General features: G+C 36.9%; 2 protein-coding genes across 2 annotated transcripts in view; one reads left to right on the top strand and one right to left on the bottom strand.

The window, feature by feature from the left end:
- LOC127882169 (hormone-sensitive lipase-like) overlaps window positions 1-13,042 on the bottom strand; it is a 41,756-nt gene extending 28,714 nt beyond the window's left edge. Inside the window, exons 1-2 of the mRNA XM_052430651.1 lie at window positions 12,733-13,042; window positions 3,472-3,606 (exon numbers count right to left, since the gene is read on the bottom strand). Of these exons, the coding sequence (XP_052286611.1) occupies window positions 3,472-3,606; window positions 12,733-13,034 (437 nt within the window). The 5' untranslated portion in view covers window positions 13,035-13,042. The remainder of the gene's footprint in view (window positions 1-3,471; window positions 3,607-12,732) is intronic.
- A 162-nt stretch (window positions 13,043-13,204) lies between these two features.
- Window positions 13,205-23,492, top strand: LOC127882173 (tRNA-uridine aminocarboxypropyltransferase 1-like). Its single transcript, XM_052430666.1, has 5 exons — window positions 13,205-13,304; window positions 17,202-17,368; window positions 19,170-19,307; window positions 20,763-21,081; window positions 22,992-23,492. Exons 2-5 carry the CDS (start codon window positions 17,204-17,206, stop codon window positions 23,270-23,272), a joined length of 903 nt encoding a protein of 300 aa, XP_052286626.1. The 5' UTR covers window positions 13,205-13,304; window positions 17,202-17,203; the 3' UTR covers window positions 23,273-23,492.
- Window positions 23,493-24,833: the final 1,341 nt, after the last annotated feature.

The following is a 24,833-nucleotide window of genomic DNA, read 5'->3' as shown; positions in this document are numbered from 1 at the left end:
AGGTGTTCCAGGATTCTCTGGCTGCATTGAACACACATGCGCTATTAGCCAGTTAATCAGGGAAGCTAAGATCAACAAGACAGATCTCACAGTTGTATGGCTGGATCTAGCAAATGCGTATGGCACAGTACCCCACCAGGTAATAGAGTTTGCTCTGAAACACCACCATGTACCAGAACATATTCAGAGCATTGTCAGAAGCTACTACAGAAACATCAACATGCCCTTCACAACAAAGAACTTTACAACATCCTGGATACAGCTTCAGAAGGGGATTGTAACCGGCTGCACAGTGTCAGTAGTACTGTTCATCGCCGCTATGAATCTCATCATCAAAGCCGGAGACAGGGAGTCAAGGGGACCGAAGACCCAGACAGATATCAGACTTCCACCACAGAGGGGATTTATGGATGATCTGACTATCACAACAGAGTCCCACATACAAGCTCGATGGATCCTATCAGCCCTTGAAGATGTTGTGTCATGGGCTAGAATGGCCTTCAAACCAAGGAAGTCAAGATTTCTTATCTTGAGAAGAGGTAAAGTCTGGCAGAAGACAACACTCAGGGTACAGGGCGAGGATATCCCATCACTTATTGACAACCCCGTCAAGTGCTTGGGTAAATGGTTTGACACCACACTGGGTGATAGCAGAAATAACACAGAGCGCATCAGGCAGCAACTGAGGAATGGGCTTGCAAAGATAGAGGGAACAGGCCTACCAGGGAAGTTCAAGGCATGGCTTTTCCAGCATGGCCTCCTGCCCCGTCTTCTGTGGCCACTAATGTTGTATGAGATCCTAACATCGACGGTTGATAGCTTGGAAAGCATGATAAACAAGAGCCTGAGACGATGGTTCGGACTTCCATCATGTATGACAAGTATTGGACTCTACAACAGAACCGGAATGTTGCAGCTCCCTCTTTCATCAATTGTAGAGGAGTACAAAGTTAGTAAGGCAAGGCTCGTGTTGAACCTACGAGACTCTAGTGACATGAGCATTAGAAATGCAGGGATAGAGGTCAGAACTGGAAGAAGATGGTCAGCTTTGAATGCAGTTGAGCAGGCAGAGAGTCGACTGAGACATCAAGACATAGTGGGAACAAGTTGTCAAGGTAGACAGGGACTCGGCTTGAACACTAGACAACCGTGGAGTTCAGCCACAACAGTCTAAAGAAGAGAACTTGTTCAGAGTGAAATCCGAAAGGAAGAAGAAGAGATAAGAAAGGTGAAAGCAGTCCAGATGGGGAGCCAGGGAAGCTGGACAAAGTGGCAGACAACAGGGAGGAAACTGTCATGGACAGATATCTGGAAGTACCAGTTTTTTCAACTGCAGTTCCTGATCCGGGCACTTTATGATGTCTTGCCAACACCGGCGAATCTCCAGAGATGGGGGCTGATAGAAACAGCAGAATGCACCCTATGTGGAGGAAGAGCTACCCTGGACCACATCTTGTCCTCGTGTAAGGAAGCACTTGCCCAGGGGAGATACCGCTGGAGACATGACCAGGTACTCCGAGAGGTAGCGGATACACTTGAGAGACACAAGAAGAAGGCACGAGTACATGCAGGGGCAAAGCACATCAACTTTGTACCAGCAGGGACAGTAATGAAGGGTACAAAGGGAGGACATCCGAGTATCCTAGACGGCACAAATGACTGGGAACTACGGGCAGATCTTATGAAACAGCTGCAGTTTCCAGACATTGTCCACACTACCCTACGCCCAGACATTGTGATGGTCTCCGGAAAGACAAAGAAGATCATCCTGGTAGAGCTGACTGTCCTGTGGGAAGAAAGATGTACTCAGGCACATGAGAGAAAGAAGGCCAAGTACGAAGATCTCGTCCAGGAATGTAGAGAGGCCGGGTGGAGAGCATGGAACTACCCGATTGAAGTGGGATGCAGAGGGTTTCCTGCACCATCGCTGGGAAAGATGTTCCAGGATATGGGAATAGAGGGACAGGCGAGAAAGCTGGCCATTAAGAAGGTATCACAGGCAGCAGAAAGAAGCTCCAGCTGGCTGTGGCTAAGGAGGAACGCCAGTAGCTGGAAGCCATCCACTAATGGGTAGTGTCTGATCAACACTGCCGCCCGCCACTTAGAGCTTGTCCTAGGTTTAAAAGGGCGAAACAAGCAATGACAAGTGTTACCTAGCTGATGACATTAGTGGAAAGCAGTTTATCTGTATTTTACAACACGATGCTGTTTGCATACAGACATTTTCACTTCGCTTCTGAGTTGGAAAGGGTTAAGCCATTTACTTGCTTTCTGAAACAGTACATACCAGCTTAGCAATATACATTATACTGGCCATGTGAAACAGTTAAACAGACAGAGCATTAGTGAAAAATTCACAACCAGATTGAAACAAGTAGACTTCATATGAAACAAATGAAAATATTGTTATCCTTATAAAGAGTTTGTTGGTGTAGTACGGCTTATAATTCACAGAAAATAAAGCACTTTCTTTGATGAGTACCAACCTCTACTAATGCTACCATTAAATTGTTCAGTTTAAAGCACTACCAGCAACGTGCTGGCAACATATTGTGCATAACCAACATTAAAAGGCAGTGCTCTGTTGGAAGTGCTTATAACCACATTGCAGGAAGCAATTTATTTTATTTAATACATTAACTGTTGAATGTTACCAAAATTGTTGTATTCCACAGTAAAAAAAAGGTTAAACAAGATGTGTTTGAGAAACACAATGTCCCTGTATATGATGTTGACCTCGTAGGATGACCTTGACCTTGACCCTTCACCACTCAAAATGTGCAGCTCCTTGAGATACACATGCATTTCAAATATAAAATTGCTAGCTTCAATATTGCAGAAGTGACATTACATGCGCAATTTTGACCCATATACTTGACCTTAAAGAATGACCTTGACCTTTCACCACTCAAAATGTGCAGCTCCACGAGATACACATGCATGCCAAATATCAAGTTGCTATCTTCAATATTGCAAAAGTATTCATAAAATAAGCGATTTTGGCCACATATATTTGACCTCTGGCCTTGAAGAATGACCTTGACCTTGACCTTTCACCACTCAAAATGTGCAGCTCCATGAGATACACATGCATGCCAAATATCAAGTTGCTATCTTGAATATTGAAATACTGCAAAAGTGTACATTAAATTAGCGATTTTGACCCATATTGCAAAAGTATTCATAAAATAAGCAATTTGGGCCACATATATTTGACCTCTGACCTTGAAGGATGACCTTGACCTTTCACCACTCAAAAATGTGCAGCTCCATGAGATACATATGCATGCCAAATATCAAGTTGCTATCTTCAATATTTCAAAAGTTATTGCAAAATGTTAAAGTTGGCGCAAACAGACAGACAGACAGACAGACAGACCAACAGACAGGGCAAAAACAATATGTCCCCCACTACTATAGTGGGGGACATAAAAATGGTATCAATTTTGGACAACAAACAGTTATCATTACCCTAGGAAAGCCATTAGCTGTCCTAATACGTCCACATATGCCTCTAACTCCTTTAAGTAGAATGCAGACCTGAACAGCAAACTCGTCTTGTTCACGCAGATGTGACGACATAGCTGCAGCAAATGTAAGCAGCATCTGCAATACATGAAACAAACGTCATTGAGAAACTCTAAATGTAAAGCAATAAAGGTTGATCAAAACCACATTTTTTCGCACAATGCGGCTAACATACCTTGGCAACCTGGGCATGCTTCCCATTCCTGGTAGCATGTGATTTGGTTGGTGGTCGCCATACCAGACTAGTTGGGTTTCCTCCCACTTTCCCCCACAACATTAAACCACATCAAAATTGAAAATTCTTTCAGTAACAACGAAATAACTGGAAATCACAGCGTTAATTCAAAATTCGTCCCAACTTTCGTGAGCCTAATTAGTTAATTAAGTAGGAGTGCTGAGACACACTCTGGGTCCACACATAATGTAGCCTCTGACTTGGAAAGGACCCGATAAACTTCGGTTAATCTCATTACTGCTACTATCCCAGACTCAATTTCTTTGGCCAGTAAAATACAAATAAGATCCTTCCCCAAAAGCAATGCTGGCCATGTGCAAGAGTTTCCTCATAAAATTAACTGGCCCTCGTACATTGTTACTGGCATTGTCCAAGGTTGTTGGACTTTTGTGGAGACGAAATACGAGCAAGTCTAGGTGTGGAGAAACCTGCAGTGAGCAAATATCCTAACTTTTTAAGTGCTCTGAGCCTCTTGCAGTGGATTTTAACTTATGATAAGGAAGGCATAAATTAAGTCACTCAGACAATGTCTAACAAGAGCACCGCATACGGGTGCCACGCTCGGCTGCGAAAGCTTGTCAGATTATTTTTTTCAAGAGGTCAGTGACCTTGACCGTTGACTTAGTGACCCAAAAAATGGGTGTGGCATGTAGAACTCATCAAGATGCATCTACATATGAAGTTTCAAAGTTGTAGGAGGAAGCACTTTGATTGCAGAGCAAAATGTCAAAGTTTTAGCACCACGCCGGCGGACTACACGACAAAGACGAGCTGGCTATGACAATGCCTCGGGTTTTCTCCGAAAACAGCCGAGCTAAAAATTGTGAAAAGTTTTGATAAAACTTTGTTTTAAAAGTATTCACAACAAGAGCTGTCACCATAGGATGACAAATGCTCCCTATAAACGCTTTGATAGAAGTTATGAGCATTTTACCATGCTAAATCCTTGAAATGCACTCAGTGACCCCGTGACCTAGTTTTTGACCCGCATGACCCATATTCCAATTTGACCTAGATATTGTCCAGATACAACTTCTGACCATGTTTGGCCAAGATTGGATGAAAAGTATTTGAAATTGAGAGCGGACACGAAAAGTGTGACAGACTTACAGACGGACAGTGTGAAAACTATATACCCCCTTTTCTTCAAAAGGGGGCATAAAAATTAACTCGCATAAGAATATTTGATATATAATTTAAAAACGTTATAGAAATATTTTTAAAGCGATGGTTGCGACGTAAAATTTCCCTTCTAGATACCCAACAATAGTAACACAAATGTACTTCAATTATAAATGTTCAGAGAACTTTATCAAATCAAGAAAAATTATTTAAGTCAAAATACTTTTTAATCGTCGTCTGCAAATTTACACAGAAGAGGAGAGAAGTGAAAACAACTTGTAACTGCAAACCATGAAACAAATTTAACTGCAGTCGGCAAAATATTTTTTTAAGAGCATAGGGCATGCAGCCATACATCCTTAGCAAAGTCATAGGCCCAAACAGGTTTTCATAGGCATAAAATTGATTTTGCAAAATACAAGAAAACTATTTCTCTTTAGTTTTATTCACTGTCTAGAAAAGATGTCAATAGATAAACAAGAAACCGTCGGAGACAGGTGATGCTCCCCAAAGTTGTTTTTTTGTCACAATATTGCACAATATTCAGATAAAAGGAAACGTCTTGAGGGCACAGTAGTTGGGGGACAATAATTTTTTTATAGAAAATTTCAAAGGGCCATAACTCTGTGAAAAATCATCCGACAAGAACCCGCTGTTAATATACACATCTCCTCTTGGTAGTGAAGCTTCCCATAAAGTTTCAATGAATTCCCGTCATTAGTTGCTGAGAAATAGCCCGGACAAAAATTGTGCACAGACCGACGGGCAGACACACACACTGACAGACAATGGGGGGCTATATGCCCCCCCCCCAAAATAAATTTTGGGGGAGCATAATAAAAGTCTATCAGAGATTGTGAGATACTTGTCATCTAAATAATTTGTCTTCATCTGGAATTAAGATACAAATTACAACGGAAATGTTTTTTACACCTGGGAATGTTTGCAGAACACCAAGAACTACCAGATGAGAAATCTAATTGATGCAAGTGTTCTCAACTATAGCAAACACATTTAATACATTTAGATTGATAAAACCCTTAGATCCTTCATATTAAAATAATTTGAGACTTGACTTTCATTTACTTGTTATTGGTGTAGGATTAAATTCATGATCCTAGTCAGAATCGTGACTCGACCATTCCAAAAATCATTAAATAATTTCACGAGCACATTATTTCTTGGCGTCTTATAATCATACTAACTGTACACTGAAACTCCAATATAACACGCTCCGTTATAATGCTGTGTCTAATATAACCCGGGGGATGCTTGGATCCTGTTTTTTCTCCAACCTTCTATAAATGATTTCTGATTCAAATCCATTGTCATGCAACTTCATGTATTTTCAGAAAATTCAAAGATGTCAGCAATAACATCTTGATTGCTTTATCCACCTTCTGTTTAACCGATTTAAATCACTTAGAGGTTCACCGACAGCTAATTGGTGTTAATCTGTTGTGTAGTGTCAATAAAGGTGTGAAAAACTCGTGTATCAGTGTTTATTACATGTATTCCCTATCAGAGTGGTTTATTTCAATAACGTAAGTGCAAGCGGAATAATTATCAAATTAAAGTTATTCAAAACAATTAAAACATTCTTACTTTGATATGATTGCAGTTTGTCTAAATTAAAGAAGCGGCTGTTCAATATACTGCGCACAGTATAAAACAAGTTTCCTGACATTTCATTCTAGTATTTAGGCATTTCATTTTTCAGTACGTGAACGAGAAATTAATTAAATAATCCAGATGATTAATGTACATGCAAACGCAGTGTAATTGTTAACAGAGATTCACTTTCAATTTTGCCCGGTATCAGCAAGTCCCCGGGAAGCACATTTTTTACATGACTGCTTATGGCGCAATAAAACATTTCTTTGTACATGTATCGTATTGCATTCAATCAAAATTTAAATTCGCTCGTCCAATGAAAGCTCTGCCCTGAAACGCACTATACTCTTTACACTTCTGAAAAATGGCGTATGCATATGGTGTGTTTAGGAAATTCTTAAACATATTAATCGTCATAAATATTCAAGATTATTTTTTTGTAAGTGATGTCGTAATTTTATTGGATCATCAGATAAATGTGCACATTAGAAAAGCCGTATGTATACTGTTATCGATACGATTCGGTTTATACGCATGTACTGATGAATGACAACGCAGCATGGCAATATACATTACCTATATTATAGGTTATACTATACCTGTTTTTATAGCCCCCTGCAATAAATGAGTTCAAAACCTATAACGCTGTCAGTTTATAACGCTGTCGCGTGGCTTGGACCCCGTCATCCGCGTCATATTGGAGTTACAGTGTATGTCTTGCAAAATTTGGGACCTTACAATGTATGATTACACCTGGACTCGCACCAAGTGTATGTGTCATATCGCTGGTTACTTATCTCAGTTTCAAAACAAAACAAAAGTTCAAGATTGGTATTTCAAATGTTAATTGTTACAGAGTCTTCCTATTAAAAACCTCAACAAAAATTTCTAAAACTGGTGACCATACTGAACATATGTTGCTAAAGATATAATACAATGTAGTAAACCATCCATATGTGTTGATCGCAGGATACATACATGTTCCCTCAACTTCTATCCATTTTCCAATAATCCAGTTTAATTACAATTTCTATTTTCAAAACCAAAATATGGTCAATATTGAAGAATTTCAAATACACATATGCCCGCCTTTATATGTATGTACAAAGTGAATTGCGTGACACCATGTGTGAGCATCAAGCACTGTTCATATTTAGTAATATGAAACATGTTAATTAAAATTTGGATTGAATGTAATATGTAACCAATTTCAGAAAATGTGCTAAAGAGAAAGTGGACTTCTGAGGGTAAACAAATATTTCTGAAAATCATACAGAGTACTGATGAAATACCCAATATGTCTTTTTTCTATTAAACACGTGTTCCCATGCATCATTTAAATTGTTTAAATTCAGGGTCATGATGGTAATTAATAACACCAAATAAGTTATGCATCTGAAGATTATTTATCTTGGCCACAGGCGAAGCTTGCATTAATGTCTGATTTGATAGCAAGACTCTGATAACTGGATGGTAGGCAGAGTTAAAAAAATCTATATAAGTCGCTGGCTGAGCAATGCACTGTATACAGTAAGTGGTGGAAGTAGTTAGGGGAGTGAATGACCAGATTTACTGTTGAGATTCGTATCTTCCTTGTTTTACAAAACATCATACATGCAGACCTCGGGTACTCTTACAGGGCTCTCGGAAATGCCTAATCAAGCTTATTTGTACGCATAAATTTGAAAAATGGCGCTAATTGGAAATCAACTGAGTCCCCAGGACGCACATTTTTGAATAACTGGGTTCTTCAAGTCATTCCATTTACAAACAAACTTGTAAAGCAACCTCCTATTTAAACTCAAGCCAACACAATTTGTTTCCTTACACCTTTTTAAAATCAAATTAATCAAGTGCAGTAATGTTTCTAAATTTTCAGATAGTTTTCCCACATCCCATCCTCTAGGGAGCTAAGCCCTAGGTAATCATATGCTTTATCTGACAGTATGAGCATGCTTCCAGTAATGTAGTATTGATTAATGCCGTTTAAAATGGCCACTTGCTGATGTGTTGCAAATTTACAATTTTGACTTCCTGGAAACTTGCCCCAACTCGGATTTTACATCAAAGACCTTTGATGTCTGCTGACACCATTCACAACTTGCAGTTTTTTTAGGCATAGGTTTAATTGATGTCATCCGGTAACACTGTGTGATTGTCAAAGACTTTTGTATTTAATTGTTTTTGTTGTTGTTTCAAATAGAACAAGGGCTGTTTGTAAAACATGCATGCCCCCCATATGGGCTGTCAGTTGTAGTGGCAGCCATTGTGTGAATACGTTTTTTGACACTGTGACCTTGATCTTTGACCTAGTGACCTGAAAATCAATAGGGGTCATCTGCGAGTCATGATCAATGCACCTATGAAGTTTCATGATCCTAGGCGTAAGCATTCTTGAGTTATCATCCGTAAACCATTTTACTGTGTCAAGTCACCGTGACCTTTGACATAGTGACCTGACAGTCAATAGGGGTCATCTGCGAGTCATGATCAATGTACCCATTAAGTTTTATGATCCTAGGCGTAAGCGTTCTTGAGTTATCAGCCGGAAACCATTTTTCTAAGTTGAGTCACCGTGACCTTGACCTTTGACCTAATGACCTGAAAATCAATAGGGGTCATCTTCGAGTCATGATCAATGTGTCATGATCCTAGGCATAAGCGTTTTTGAGTTATCATCAAGAAACCATTTTACTATTTCGGGTGACCGTGATCTTGACCTTTAACCTAGTGACCTGAAAATCAATAGGGGTCATCTGCGAGTTATGATCAATGTACCTATGAAGTTTCATGATCCTAGGCATAAGCTTTCTTGAGTTATCATCAGGAAACCATTTTACTATTTCGGATCACCGTGACCTTGACCTTTGACCTAGTGACCTCAAAATCAATAGGGGTCATCTGCGAGTAATGATCAATGTACCTATTAAGTTTCATGATCCTAGGCCTAAGCGATCTTGAGTTATCATCCGGAAACCATCTGGTGGACGGACGGACGGACCGACATGTGCAAAACAATATACCCCCTCTTCTTTGAAGGGGGGCATAAATATCATTGCAAGGTAATGATAATGTTTTGTTTACAAAAAAAAGTTAATGGTCATATGTGGGGTGTGTACCGGTATGTAAATATATAAAGCACCTTTATGCACACTTGCCATAAATAAAAAGTTGTTTATTTTTCTACATGACTTTTGATTTGAGTAACTATAAAGAGTACATAATGAGTGGGATTCCTAAATGTACATTTTGTATTTGGGTTTTTTATAATGAAACCAACAATAATATTATTTATTATTTTATATTTCTTCTTAATTTAAAATAAAATGGATTTTTTGCTGAAAATTTGAAGACATGTGCAGTATTCATTGGGACTCCTATTTATTTCCTTTTGGACTCCTACTTTTGCCAAGTAAGGAGTCCAAGGACTCCCGTTTTAAAATCTTAGTGATACCCCTGTCTTAAGTATACTTAAATGTACCCCTGGTACGGAAAATATACTATAATGTCCGTATCCAGGGTACATTAAAGTATACTTAAGAGTATAATACTGACACATACAGGGCCAATTTGGACTGCACCCAAGTTTTATTCCCGCCCAAAATGTGATGTCATAAAACGTGCCATGGAATGCAAAACAAAATTCTCTTTGAATAAAACCTGCCTCAATATGCTTTTTTGAGTAGGTGTTTCCATAATATAGAAGGCATGTTACAGAATATTGACATACATATGAACATACATAATTTTTAAAATAAGCCGACATCAACCAATTGAGCGTTAGAATTACCCGGGGTTCATTTAAGTAGTGCCAGAGCCACCAGTCAATGACCAATCAAGCAAAATTATAGGGTGTCCAAGGGACTTCCAAAATTTGTGAAATGGACGTTTAACTTTCCTTTTAAGGCATAATTTACACACGTACAGCATATATCCAATAACGCAAGCGCTTTATACCAATGAAATCATAACCATCATTTTCTCCTGTATAATTTATACAGACAGATATTGGGTCATTCATGCGCAGACACTGTACACTTGGAATACACAGTCAGTTGATCTTGTCGTCTTCCAACAATAAAGCGGCCGATGGCAAACGTCGTATTTAAAGATTAGCAAATCAAAAGAAGCGTACCAATAAATAAATTATTTCTAAGCTGATTACTTAACACCTTTCTCCCGACTATCGATCTGAATGAAAGGATGATAATTAAATAATTAGTTCTATTTCGACGATGTTACATCTTTTTGCCGATTATCGTTTGAAATTAAAAGGTGATAATTAAGTTGTTTTTTACCCACAAAAAATGCCATTGTAAAGCAATATGACAACCAAATTGTATATTTGCTAGGTTTTGCAATTTCTGCCGTCAAACGATATGCACATTTTAATTAATGTGGCAAACGCGTACAATTTTTCGGACTGTCGTTTTCGGATACATTATTTTTCGTCGATTATAATTTATTTTCGAAGTTCTTTATAGAAGAAATAGAATGACGAATGCACATGCGGTGATACGGACGGTGTGGTTTATAATATATTAAATTGTATTCACCTGAAAATACAATTGGAAAGACTATAAAAAAGAACAATTAGTAAAGGCTCTGGATGGGTTGGTGGATCTGCCCTTTATTCCTGTTGGATTCCTGCGGCTGCGGTTCCAAGATCCCCGGCCTAATTTTCAGGATTTCAAATTTGGAAAAATCGACACCCCTATTAAATGTTCATCTATAAAATAACTTATGTTTGTACTTTGACAAGTACCATACTAATTATTTGTATATTGAAAAATGTATGTTACATTTTATATGTGATATGCCCTTGTTGTCATTAAAAGAATATAAACAAGTTGATAGTAAATGTATATATAATTATTTTAAAACCAGTTTTCGCGCAGCAAAAAACAAAAACCTGGTCGGCTCAAAGAAATTTGGGACAGCGCTAGCCCTGGTAGATAGACCTCACGGCACCAGTACATAATATAATCTGAAAATGTGGTCCTTTGGAAGCATAAACTGCATCCAAGAAATATAATAGCACACCAAGTTTGATTGGGTCTGTTCATGGTGATAATGTTACATGCAACACCACTCGCGTCCCCCAAGCATGGCTTTTGGGCTATTTAAATTTTATAAATTATAAATAATATAGTATATACTCCATGATTCCAAAGGAACGGAAAGTATAACAACACTGAATCCCTATAGACACTGAGGGTCAAGCTTACTGCGACTTAAGTAATGCCTTTTATTGGTAATAAAATGGACTATTAAAGCCGCTGCCAGAAGTCAACATTAAACTCGGAAATAAGGAAAGCAACAAATGCAGAATTAATGAACAGCAAGTTTTTATTTCGTTAAAGCATTTAAATAAAGCCATATTGCATTACATACATCATCAAATTTATTGTACATACAGTTGTACACAAATAAATGAGAAGAAGATGCACCATGTACGAAATTTTCTAAAAAAAAATATTTTTAAAAATAAAATTATTTGCCTACCTACCTACCCTAATTTTTTAGGCCATGTCAGTGGAAACAAACATATTTTTTTGTTAGGCCTTATGTGTATTGAAATGTCTGTGCTGTATCATTTGCAAATTGATTGCCTTAGTACATGATTGCCTTAGTACATGTGTATGTGTAAATGCATATAAATATTGTGTATCCCAAGTGTATCATGTGTTGTCATGTCATTGCATATATAATGGTGAAATGTATAAGTAAATAAGGTAATTATGACTATTTTTTTTATGTATAATCACTTGCAAGTAAATTTGTGTATATGAACATGTTGAACAATCGTTAAAAGGTATTTCAATAAAATATTACACTACACACAGTTTTTCCTTTGTTTTATTCACATGATTAAATACTCATGCATACTGTTTAATTGCTCCTTGTGCGCTGATTTGAACTACAATAGTAATTGATCTGCTAATGGGCAACACAATAGTGTTTGCTAACACTTCGCCGACAATTTGAATGTGATAGCAATGCTGTACATCGATCTATTCACACCTATTAAGTAGTTATGTAAAGGCGTAATCAACTATAAATCATTTCACCGAACCGGATGAACACCTACTATTTATAATCAATTCGCCGAACTGGTGTTTTGCCGAAACCTCCATTAACCCCCTTACCGGACCCAAATTTGAACGAAAAAAAAACACTGTACACAATAACTCATTTTATTCAGAAAATGTCTTTGTAACTACTAAATTTACCTGTTTACAATACTTATGAAACTCCTGTAACCATTAGCTTGAACTTCCTCTGAGAAATCGTATTTACTTAACCGAGGCACAATCTGGATCACCTGAGGTTCTAACACTTGGGTTCGTTCAAGAAGTATACAAAAAGCAGCGTAATAACAAGAGTGGACACTAGATTTACCCCTTTGATAAAACTCAATATTGCTTATTATAATCGATCTTAGATCCTTTAGACGCGAATGGAAATTCTTTAGAAATTCAGCGTCATTTTTCGTAAGTCCGAACGGTGGTCCATCCGTTTCCGTGTTCGCCATTCCCAAACATCGCATTATCCGCAGATTCGAATTTTAAAATGTATCAGGAATTTATAATACAATAACACTATTAACGTGTTAGTACATGATATTGATAAATAATATACACAAGTATTTATGTTTTTTATAAAGATAATGTAGCGTGACATAACTTTATTCATTCGCATATACGTAGAGATAAAATAGTAAAGCTGATTTTATTTATCGAAAGGAAACGTGGATCTGCGTCTAATATCGACCGGAGATTGAATATTGTATCAAATTAAGAAGGTATAACCGTTTACAAAATACCTATGAATTATTAAATCATGAATAAATATATAAATTTAGTACACAGATTTGGGCAGCCAGGATATGGGTCTTCTATAAAAATTAAATAAAGTCGACAATGATAATTTCTGAATCTGACATGTATCTTCCGATTACCCTGTATCAAGCGAGTAAGGAAACAAGTAAACGAATTTCTGAATAAATGCTCACAAAACCGCAAGTTATTATAGTTCCATACCCACCCACAAATTACATCCACTACACCCATTGTTTACCTGGTATCAAGACAGATCTCCCCAAGGTTACTAAAGGAACTTCACCATGAAATAGCCCCTGTCCTGACCCATATCTACCAAATTTCTTTGAAATCAGGTATTGTCCTGAATGACTGGAAGCACGCAGTCATTGCTTCAGTGTTCAAGAAAGGCCCTAAATGCAACCCCAGTAACTATAGACCCATCTCACTAACCTGTATTGCCTCTAAGCTTATGGAGCATATACTTGTCTCCAATATCATGTCTTTTTATGACGAACATAATATTTTAAGTCAATTTCAACAGGGGTTCAGATCAAAACATAGCTGTGAAACCCAGCTCATTAGTTTTTCTCAGGAAGTCTATGACAACCTAGAACAAGGTCAACAAACTGATATTATAGTCATGGACTTCAGCAAAGCCTTTGACAAAGTCGACCATCACAAACTCCTCATGAAACTTCATAGACTAGGGATACACCCCGAGACCATTTGTTGGATAAGGTCATTCCTATACGGTCGCACCCAGCAGGTTGCCGTCGAGGGCCATAACTCTGACAACCTTCCAGTCCTATCTGGCGTCCCCAAAGGCTCGGTCCTCGGACCTTGCCTGTTTCTCTCATACATTAATGACCTCACTGACAGTGTTAAGAGCAAGGTTAGGCTTTTCGCAGATGATACTATTGTTTATTTAACAGTTAAATCTACCCAAGATGCACAAACCCTCCAAAAAGATCTCTTAAATCTTGAAAACTGGGAATCCGATTGGTCAATGGAATTCAACCCCGACAAATGTGAAATCCTTAGAATCAGCCGCAAAAAACATCCTTTCCTTTTTCCCTACAAACTCCATGGTATAGAACTAAAAGCCACAGAGACTGCAAAATACCTAGGTGTCACCATAAATTAAGACCTGTCTTGGACCAATCACATAAACAACATAACATCAAAGGCCAGTAATTCACTCAGATTCATTAAAAGAAATATCAAAACTTCAAATAAAAAGGTTAAAGAGACTGCCTACAAAACGTATGTTAGGCCCCAGTTAGAATACTGTTCAACTGTTTGGCATCCTTGGCAAAAATATCTCATTTACAAAATTGAACAAGTCCAGCTGCCAGGTATGTTTGTAATGACTACAACTATACCAGTAGTGTTACCCAAATGCTAAATGATCTCAAATGGCAAACCCTAGAACAGCGTCGTAACATCAGTAATGTCACATTATTATACAAAATCCAAAATAATCTTGTGTGGGTTGACCATCACCACCTGACACCCACCAGAAACCTGAACTACCTGGTACCGTACTCAAGGACACAGTATCACTCGAATTCATTTTTCCCACGTACTATTCGTCTGTGGAATGGCCTGCCTGTGTCCTTACAAGCTAGTCCCAGTTTAGACATCTTTACTGGGCAGCTGCATCCTTTCCACCAGTTCTAATCTATTGTGTTTTTAACTTTTTATCTTAGTCTTGTAGCTTCATTTATCTTTTTATCTGTACCTAGTAAATTGCACTTAACATATCTTTAACAGCTATTTTCTGACAACGCGCCTGCTTCTGATAATCGTTCAACGATTGTATAGCAGTACCATGTAGATGTAGAGATGTAGATGTCACCTCCGAAAAGCTAGAGTACTCAATTGCAATAGGCATTAAGCAAACAAAACTTCGAAAATTCGATTCACTGAACATAATTATACAAACTGAAAAAGTAATTAAGCTTTTAAACTTCTGATTACAATTTAACAAGTTTCTGTTTTATCGGTGGATCTTCTTTTGAGCAAAATTGGCACGTAAAAGTGTTCAAGAATGGCAAACTTTGAAAGACACAAACATTCACATTTTTTTTCAAATAAAATTTTGGCATATATGTTACATTTTAAAAGATTTGAGGAAATTCAGCATCCAATTAGGAATAGGGACAGGGTATACCCACTGAACATGTGTATATCGTCATGTCACCTATCTTCGCGATGTGTGCTCGCTAGAGAGTGTTTTAATAAGCTTTAGGCTTTCCATGCAATCAACATACATGCCATACGTCCCGGATTGTCCGGGACAGTCCCGGAAATGAAGAACTTGTCCCGCTGTCCCGGAAATCTGTCAAATGTCCCGGAATTTACAAAATCCATATATACATGTACCTTATCTTAGGCTTAACTGCACCTCGAATCTGTGTATATCTGCAGCGTCTCCATGACAATGCCTACCCGAATAGGCAGACTACGCTACGTGTCAAAATCGATCAATTAACAGGGGTCCTGTTATCATATCGATTGTCTCACGTTCGCGGTCAAACCGAAAAGGTGGCATTGTTTAATGTGGTTGTTAATTGACTTTAATCTACTACGTCATTATTTCCCGCTGCGTAAGGGCAAAGGATAGTTGTTCACACATCTGAAGTCCAACATCGCTGAGTAAAAAATTAAAAGCAGTTTATGTTTGCACGTTTAACCGACAAAGAAGTTGAGTAAAAAAGCAAGCATATATATAAATGTTATAAATGAATAAAGGCGTATCAACAACTGCGCGTTACACACCGGTCATAATAACATAAACGCAGTGACGTCACCATCTATGTTTAGAACGCTTACACTGAAAACACGTGGCTTGTATCTAGTAACGGAAGTAGTAATGTTTAATTTGACGTTAATAGATCAAGTGTATTTCGGATAGGCTTTCGAACTTTTGCAATTAACGATGCGAAACAAAAAAATACGTACCAAAAATGCATATTTCTATAAATATCGCTACATTTTATACATGTCCCGGAGAATCGGCAAAAGTCCCGGACAATTTCACTCAATGTCCCGGAATTGGTCTGAAAAATTATGGCATGTATGCAATCAAGCAAAACATCAAAATATTTCAAATAAACGAAATGAAAAACTTGAAACACAAGGTGCTTGTTTAAAAAAAAAATATGAACAAAACTCAATAATTTTAATCCTGAAATATTTTATAGAACATGCACAGAGTAATAAAATTGTCCATCAATCTGAATGGCCGGATCAACGGGGAACAGTGTTCATGAAAGTGATAATTAATGGGAGCTAAATCAAGCCAGTAATTTGGCAAAGTGGATTTATATCAGGGACTTGTTAAATGCAATGTTTTGAATCTAAAAACCAACATTAGTAAGTAAATTTTACTTACATGTAAATTTTACTTACATGGATCCACATGCTTTGTCTACATGTATATCACATCTGTTTTAAGTTTTTAATTGATTTATGAATTGAATGGTATGTTTTTCAAAAGTGCAAGTCTTTAATTTTAGTTCATGTCTGATTTAATCAGTATACATGTACATGTACATGTATGAAAGATAAGAAAAAAATAACAATGCTGCTCATGGAGGTAGACAACATTTTCAATAAAGTTTTCTTTGGATATAATGGTTGATCATTGATGCTTCCGTTTACTTACAAATAGATAATGTATTGGGAATTTAAAAAAAAACTAGAACATTATTCTTAAAAAAATGTACATAAATCTGAAGGTGGCCCAAATCATGTTATGTTTTTCAGCAGCTGCTTCCTTGTTTAGGATTTAAGATTCGAGTTACAGAAATTTCTAAGAATGAACACATACAACTTTTTTTAATTATTTAAATAATTTTGCAAATATTTTGTAGCAATGGAAGAAGAACCCTTTCCAGGACTCAAAATTGAATCATCTGATTTCCTAAATGACTTAGATGGGCGCAGCAAATGTTCCAAGTGTCAGAGGTCTAGAAAATTCTACTGCTACACCTGCTTTTTACCTTTGCCAGAAATTGAACACAGAATTCCAAGAGTTAAGGTACACATTTTCCCATTGGAATTTTTATGTCCCCCACCCACTTTAGTGGGGGACATATTGTTTTTGCCCTGTCTGTTGGTCTGTAAGTTGGTCTGTTGGTCTGTTTGCTCCAACTTTAACATTTGCAATAACTTTTTTAATATTCAAGATAGCAACTTGATATTTGGCATGCATGTGTATCTCATGGAGCTGCACATTTTGAGTGATGAAAGGTCAAGGTCATCCTTCAAGGTCAGAGGTCAAATATATGTGGCCAAAATCGCTCATTTTATGAATACTTTTGCAATATTGAAGATAGCAACTTGATATTTGGCATGCATGTGTATCTCATGGAGCCGCACATTTTGAGTGGTGAAAGGTCAAGGTCATCCTTCAAGGTCAGAGGTCAAATATATGTGGCCAAAATCGCTCATTTTATGAATACTTTGGCAATATTGAAGATACCAACTTGATATTTGGAATGCATGTGTATCTCATGGAGCCGCACATTTTGAGTGGTGAAAGGTCAAGGTCATCCTTCAAGGTCAGACGTCAAGTATATGTGGCCAAAATTGCTCATTTTATGAATACTTTGGCAATATTGAAGATACCAACTTGATATTTGGCATGCATGTGTATCTCATGGAGCTGCACATTTTGAGTGGTGAAAGGTCAAGGTCATCCATCAGATCATTTTTCCTTATATGGCTCTAGTACACTGTTAAACCTTGTTAACACTCTAGAAGTCACATTTTAGTCCAATCTTTATGAAACTTGGTAAGAACATTTGTTCTAATAATAGCTCAGCTTAGTTCTAAAATGTGTATGGTTCGTCGAAAAACATTGGGGCCAGAGGGCGGGGCATTTTTCCATATATGGCTTTAGTGAAACCTTTCCAACACTCTAAAAGTCACATATTTAGTGCAATATACATGTACAGTTAATGAAACTTAGTCAGAACACATGTTCTATTGACTTCTCAGCAGAGATTAAAAAAATCGTTTTTTGTTGAAAAGCATTGTCCCCATAGGGCGGGCAATTTTTCTTATATGGTTATAAAGAAAAATTGTTGACACTATATTAGCCACATTTATTGGCCAATCTTCATGAATCTTGGTCAGAAAATTAATCCCAATGAAATCTCGGATGAGATTGAAACTGGGTCATGTCAGCTCAAATTCTTGGTCAGAAGTTCTAATAAAAAACAAACATGTCAATAATCTAGAACTAATTGTTTTAGTCAAATCTTTATGAATCAACTTGTACTTGTTAAGAACAGTCCAGTTTATTTGGGTCTCAGATGAGCGGCGCATTAGGGCCGTCTTGTTCAATGGCAAAACATTTTTTTCCTGAAAAATGGTTGTAGATATTATAATGAAATCAAGAATTATGCAAAAAATACTATTACAGGGTTTGAATTGATAGAGGCAAAGAAGTCATCCTTTAATACTCTTTTATTTCATTTACTGCAATGTAAAAACATTTTTAAAATTACATAAAAGTAAAACTTTCAAATTTAGAGCCAAGGAAGTTGAGATCTCAAGTTTAAAATGATAATTTACGCCCTTTAAACACATCAAAGTAATTTATCACTATTATATTGTTTTATAGTGATTCAGTTACATTTTTGTGTTGACTTTCATTTTATCTTTTTTTCCAGACAGAAATTCATGTATAAAAACATGTGTTGGCATTTTCTTTTACCAGACCCTGCTCAGGCCATTTATTTGCTGACTTGTGTATTATTAATTATTAAAAATATAATGAAATTAACAAACAACAAAGTTTCTCATTTCTGTATAGTTTTGTTCTTTGTATGCAGCTGCCCCTCAAGGTTGATATTCTGAAGCACCCCAGTGAGGTGGATGGAAAGAGTACAGCAGTGCATGCTGGGATTGTGGCCCCCGAGGATGTATGCATCTATACGTACCCATGCATTCCAGACTATGAGAAGGACAAGGTAGTATGATAAATCTAAATCCTTTACCCCTCAGAAGCAAAGAGAAAATGGCTGTATAAAGTCAACATAAAACCAGAACAGCCTGGCTTTACTCGCAGGTTTTATGCTGTTTGCTGCTGATCAGCTATTTGGATTGGAAATTTAGCCTTTGAAACTAAGTATAAAATGTCTTAAGTTTAATTATCCCCCGCTATCGGCGGAGAGATATTGTTTTGGCGTTGTCCGTCCGTCCGGAGCCATATCTTGGAAGTGTTTGGCGGATTTCATTGAAACTTGGTATATATATGGATAAGAGGATGATGCACGCCAAATGGCATTGTACACCATCTGTTAACAAAAAACCGTCAGAGACGGATGATGCTCCCCAAATGTTGTTTTTTTGTAACAATATTGCACTATTTATTCAGATAAAAGGAAACGTCTTGAGGGCACAGTAGTTGGGGGGACAATAATTTTTTATAGAAAATTTCAAAGGGCCATAACTCTGTGAAAAATCATCCGACCAGAACCCGCTGATAATATGCACATCTCTTGGTAGTGAAGCTTCCCATAAAGTTTCATTGAATTCTGGCCATAAGTTGCTGAGAAATAGCCCGGACAAGAATTGCACTATATGTACAGTTAATGGAAAATTTCAAAGGGCCATAACTATGTGAAAAATCATGCAACCAGAACCCGCTGATAATATGCACATCTCCTCTTGGTAGTGAATCTTCCCATAAAGTTTCATTGAATTCCAGTCATTAGTTGCTGAGAAATAGCCCGGACAAAAATTGTGCACGGACGGACACACGGACGGACAGACAAAGCGGCGACTATATGCTCCCCCCCCCCAATTTTTTGGGGGGAGCATAAGAACGGAGTTATGGCCCTTTGTATCTAGAAAAAATGCTTTTTTTAGTGTCAAATATAACACTTTTGTGTCCAGAAGCATATTGGCGGGGGATATCAATTCAACAAATTTGCTTGTTTAAGTTGATTTTCTAAGGCGATGCACATGCTTATCTTAGTGGTAAAGGTTAATATCTTTAATGCCAGTAGAACTAATTAAAACTGGCATGAGGACAGACATTTTTAAAACGTGATGAAATTCTCTCCTTGATTTAATTTTGTAAGTTGTCTGATACATGTAAAATTGGACATTTGTGGTAATTCTTTTAGTACTATCACGCACACAGTTATATCGACTCCAAAAAGGAAGATTACTCATCTCACTGTCTCATGATTGTGCTGCCAGACTGATGAAGTGTTTGCATTAAGAATTTAAGATGCTTTTTTACTTAATTCCATAGTATTTCATAGATTATATTTACGTTTACACAATGACTTAATATTTATCTTGAATCTATCAGAGAAATATTATTTATATTTTAAGAGAATGTACTATGTAAGTTTTGATAGGTGAAATGCATAAAACAGTTAATATAAATACTGTTTCTCTTTTAATTTCTTTAGGTGATACTTGTCTTCCCATGTAAGGACTCGAAGACATTAGAGCAACTGGCCTCTAGTTGGAAACATGGACTCAAGCCTACTCAGTTGAAATCCAATGAATCTGTATTCAGTGGGAAAGGATCACTAGAAACTAGTGGTGAGAAATCAACAATTGCTGGCAGTGAAATACTCCCTGCTAAAACAGAGAAATTACACAGTTCTGAAGATGAAGCCTTGTCTAAATTAGAAGAATCTCCAAAGCTACCATTTGAACGAGTGATCTTTATTGACAGCACATGGAATCAAACCAGGGCAATCTTCAATGATGAACGTTTGAGAGGTAACATTAAATCAGATCCCATACTTAAGTTTTGAAGATAAGACAAGTTCAAATGTTTTCTTAAAAAGAAACTTTTTGATTTACACTCAATAAAGATTTAAGCCTCACTCTGTGAAAAGAGGGTTTAACGCTAGTGCGATAAGTCGTCCCAGATTAGCCTGTGCAGTCTGCACAGGCTTATTAAGGACAACATACTCCGCCTAAACTGGATTTTTGCTATTAAAGAAGAGACTTACTTAAAACAGAAAATGCCATAAAAGTGGAAAATGTCGTACCTGATTAGCCTGTGTTGACAGCAAAGGCAAATCTGGGACGGCACTTTATGCACATGCATTATATCCCTTTTTCTCAGAGTGCTGCTCATTTACATGTTTTTTCATCATGTAATGCTTTTCATGCATGTGTTCATCATGTAATGCTTTTCATGCATGTGTTCATCATGTAATGCTTTTCATGCATGTGTTCATCATCTAATGCTTTTCATGCATGTGTTCATCATGTAATGCTTTTCATGCATGTGTTCATCATGATTCATCTAATGCTTTTCATGCATGTGTTCATCATCTAATGCTTTTCATGCATGTGTTCATCATCTAATGCTTTTCATGCATGTGTTCACTTGAAACTTTTGTCTTACTCATATTCTGCATTGTTCGAAATCAATACATATCCTACTTGGAAACACTTTATTTTTTTTATTTATCAGAAAATTTCTATGTAATGAATTTCCCAAATACTTACTGAACTAGTATTCAATACCACCGGATGTTTACATATATCAGCTATCATTTACATGAATACAAGTAAAAATATCAATCTCTTTGTATACTTACTAGAACAGTCACTGAATATAACAAATATCACGTGCATTTTAAGCTGCATAATATGAGTAGAAGTAAAATTAATATTAAGTTGTGTTAGTCTCTAATTCACACTTAAAACAAAGTTTCACATAAATTTATTGAATAAATTTACAAAGTTTAAGGGTAAATAACTCTGCAACAAATAATGCAACATACACAAAGCTTTTGTTAGGATTTGTAATGAAATCGTTTTACGGCTATTCTCTTATACCTCTTATTTCTGTACAGCAGTTGTCAGTTACTGGCATAAGTATGTGCATTCAGCACTTGTAAACCAGCTAGCACAGTAAGAAGTGTGAGTTGGTAAACTGATGTGATATAACTGTATTACTGTTGAAATTTGTCTTAAACTTCTACATAGTATGAACAACTAATCTATAAAGTGTCATGCTGATAAGCACTAATACAACAACATATAAACAACAAACGGGCCGTGCTCTGTGAAAAAGGGGTTTAATGCATGTGTGTCCACAAAGGCAATAAGGGATGACACTTTCTGCCTAAACATGATTTTTGCCAAGAAGAGACTTTCTTGAAACGAAAAATATCATAAAAGCGGAAAGTGTCGTCCCTGATAATCTGGGATGACACTTTACACACATGCATTAAACCCCTTTTTCACAGAGCACGGCTCAGTTATCTATTAAGTTGCATATTGATATGGAGAAAACTAAGAAATTTAATTGCGACAAAAATTACACATATGCAGCTTACCCACTGACTTACCTACCAAGACAACTGGCCAACCTACAGGAACATTCAAAAATATCTTTTGATAAGTGTGTAATAAGTGTCCCCATAAGAAGCAAAGTCAAAATGGCTTTTGCAGCCAGTATAAAACCAGAACAGCCTGCGGGTAACTCGCAGTCTGTTCAGGTTTTATGCTGTTCGCTGCTCATAGTAACTAAGGGTTGGAAATGAAGCCTTTAAAACTTGAATTTAGTTTTTTTTAAAGCATTTAATTAAATGTAACTTTCTATGGAACGACAAAAATACATATCTTTGTGGTAAAGGTTTAATTAATGCCTGCAATAATATTTGTTCCAGGTATACAGTGTGTAGAGTTGAAGAGTGAGAAAACAAAGTTCTGGCGCCATCAGAAGAACAATCCAGATACGCACCTGGCAACAATTGAAGCTATCTACTACTTCATGCGTGAATTCCATGAACATTTTGTGGACACTCAGTACTCAGGGCAATATGACAATTTGCTGTTCTTTTTCAACTTCATGTACAAGAAAATCAGAAATATCTATGATGGCGGTGAACATCTCGAGGCATATAAAAGTAGAAAGGAAAAGGCATTGCAGACGAAAAATGTTTCTTAACAAAAAAGATTTAGTAAATTGTGATAATTTTTTGCAAGAATGATTTAAAATGAAGTTGAATGATATATTCAGGCTTTTATGTTTCTGATGACTAGTATAATAAGTAGTTACATACTGGTAATTATCAGTTTGTTGTGTTATGCATTGATATGTGTAACTAACAAAGAAAGAATTGAAACATTTTCTTGCTAAAAAAAACAATAAAAAGCATCATAAGATAGTAATTTGTTTATTTACATATACCAAAGATAGATAAGCTTTAGACTACAAACAATAACATGGTGACATGGCCTATTCAGAACCAATCTATGTTGCTCATATGATCAAAGCTAAGTTTCATGATGACTGGAACAAAACTGGAACTTCAGAAGGGACTCCACACACATTTTCTATAGGCACCGAGATATTTATAACCTTAGAGCATCCACAAAGTATATCTTGATGACAAATGACAAACAGCCAAAGCAAAGCATACTATTCAGATTTTGCACTTGAGTAGGATAAAAATAACTGTTCAGAAATATTGTAATTTTTTAACTTTTAAAATTTTGCATCACTACAAACACTGTTACATCACCGACAAAGACACATTACTTTGTCCTGTTTTTTCAAGGCAAAATAGTTGTTGCTTTAATAAACTTCATATATGGTGCTAAGACTTCTTGGAATGGGTCTTTTACACATAGCTTATTTAAAATTTTGATTATCATGACACATAAAATAAAATATTTCTATACCAAACCAGTAAAGATTTGACAAGAATACAAGTACATTAAACCTAGAGACCGAGTTCTTGTGAACATATCTCCGCCCCCATCACGCTGGTCACTTAAGACATCTTTTAATGCTTGACTATGTTATTTTTTGGTAGACTAGCACACGGCGTAAGCCAGATAAGGTGGAAATATTTATGCCCCCCTTCGAAGAAGAGGGGGTATATTGTTTTGCACATGTCGGTCTGTCGGTAGGTCCGTCCGTCCACCAGATGGTTTCCAGATGATAACTTAAACTGAAGAACGCTTAGGCTTTGGATCATGAAACTTCATAGGTACATTGATCATGACTGGCAGATGACCCCTATTGATTTTCAGGTCACTAGGTCATAGGTCAAAGTCACAGCGACTCGAAATGGTTAAATGGTTTCCGGATGAAAACTCAAGAGTGCTTACGCCTAGGATCATGAAACTTCATAGGAACATTGATCATGACTGGCAGATGACCCCTACTGATTTTCAGGTCACTATGTCAAAGGTCAAGGTCACAGTGACTCGAAATGGTAAAAATGGTTTCCGGATGATAACTCAAGAATGCTTACGCCTAGGATCATGAAACTTCATAGGAACATTGATCATGACTGGCAGATGACCCCTATTGATTTTCAGGTCACTAGGTTAAAGGTCAAGTTCACAGTGACTCGAAATGGTAAAATGGTTTCCAGATGAAAACTCAAGAATGCTTACATTTAGGATCATGAAACTTCATAGGTTTATTGATCATCACTGGCAGATGACCGCTATTAATTTTCAGGTCAAAGGTCAAGGTCACAGTGACTCGAAACAGT

The sequence above is a fragment of the Dreissena polymorpha genome, chromosome 5 (assembly GCF_020536995.1).
Source record: "Dreissena polymorpha isolate Duluth1 chromosome 5, UMN_Dpol_1.0, whole genome shotgun sequence".
Taxonomy (NCBI): Eukaryota; Metazoa; Mollusca; class Bivalvia; order Myida; family Dreissenidae; genus Dreissena; species Dreissena polymorpha.
The sequence above is the reverse complement of the archived record's forward strand: the minus strand, read 5'-3'. Positions and strand labels throughout refer to the sequence as shown.

Bases quoted from the DNA above. Each gene is read 5' to 3' on its own strand.
- LOC127882173 (XM_052430666.1), top strand. From the start codon at position 17,204: ATGGAAGAAGAACCCTTTCCAGGACTCAAAATTGAATCATCTGATTTC. The intron at 17,369-19,169 runs GTACACATTTTC...CTTTGTATGCAG, and splicing joins ACAGAATTCCAAGAGTTAAG to CTGCCCCTCAAGGTTGATAT. The intron at 19,308-20,762 runs GTAGTATGATAA...TAATTTCTTTAG, and splicing joins CAGACTATGAGAAGGACAAG to GTGATACTTGTCTTCCCATG.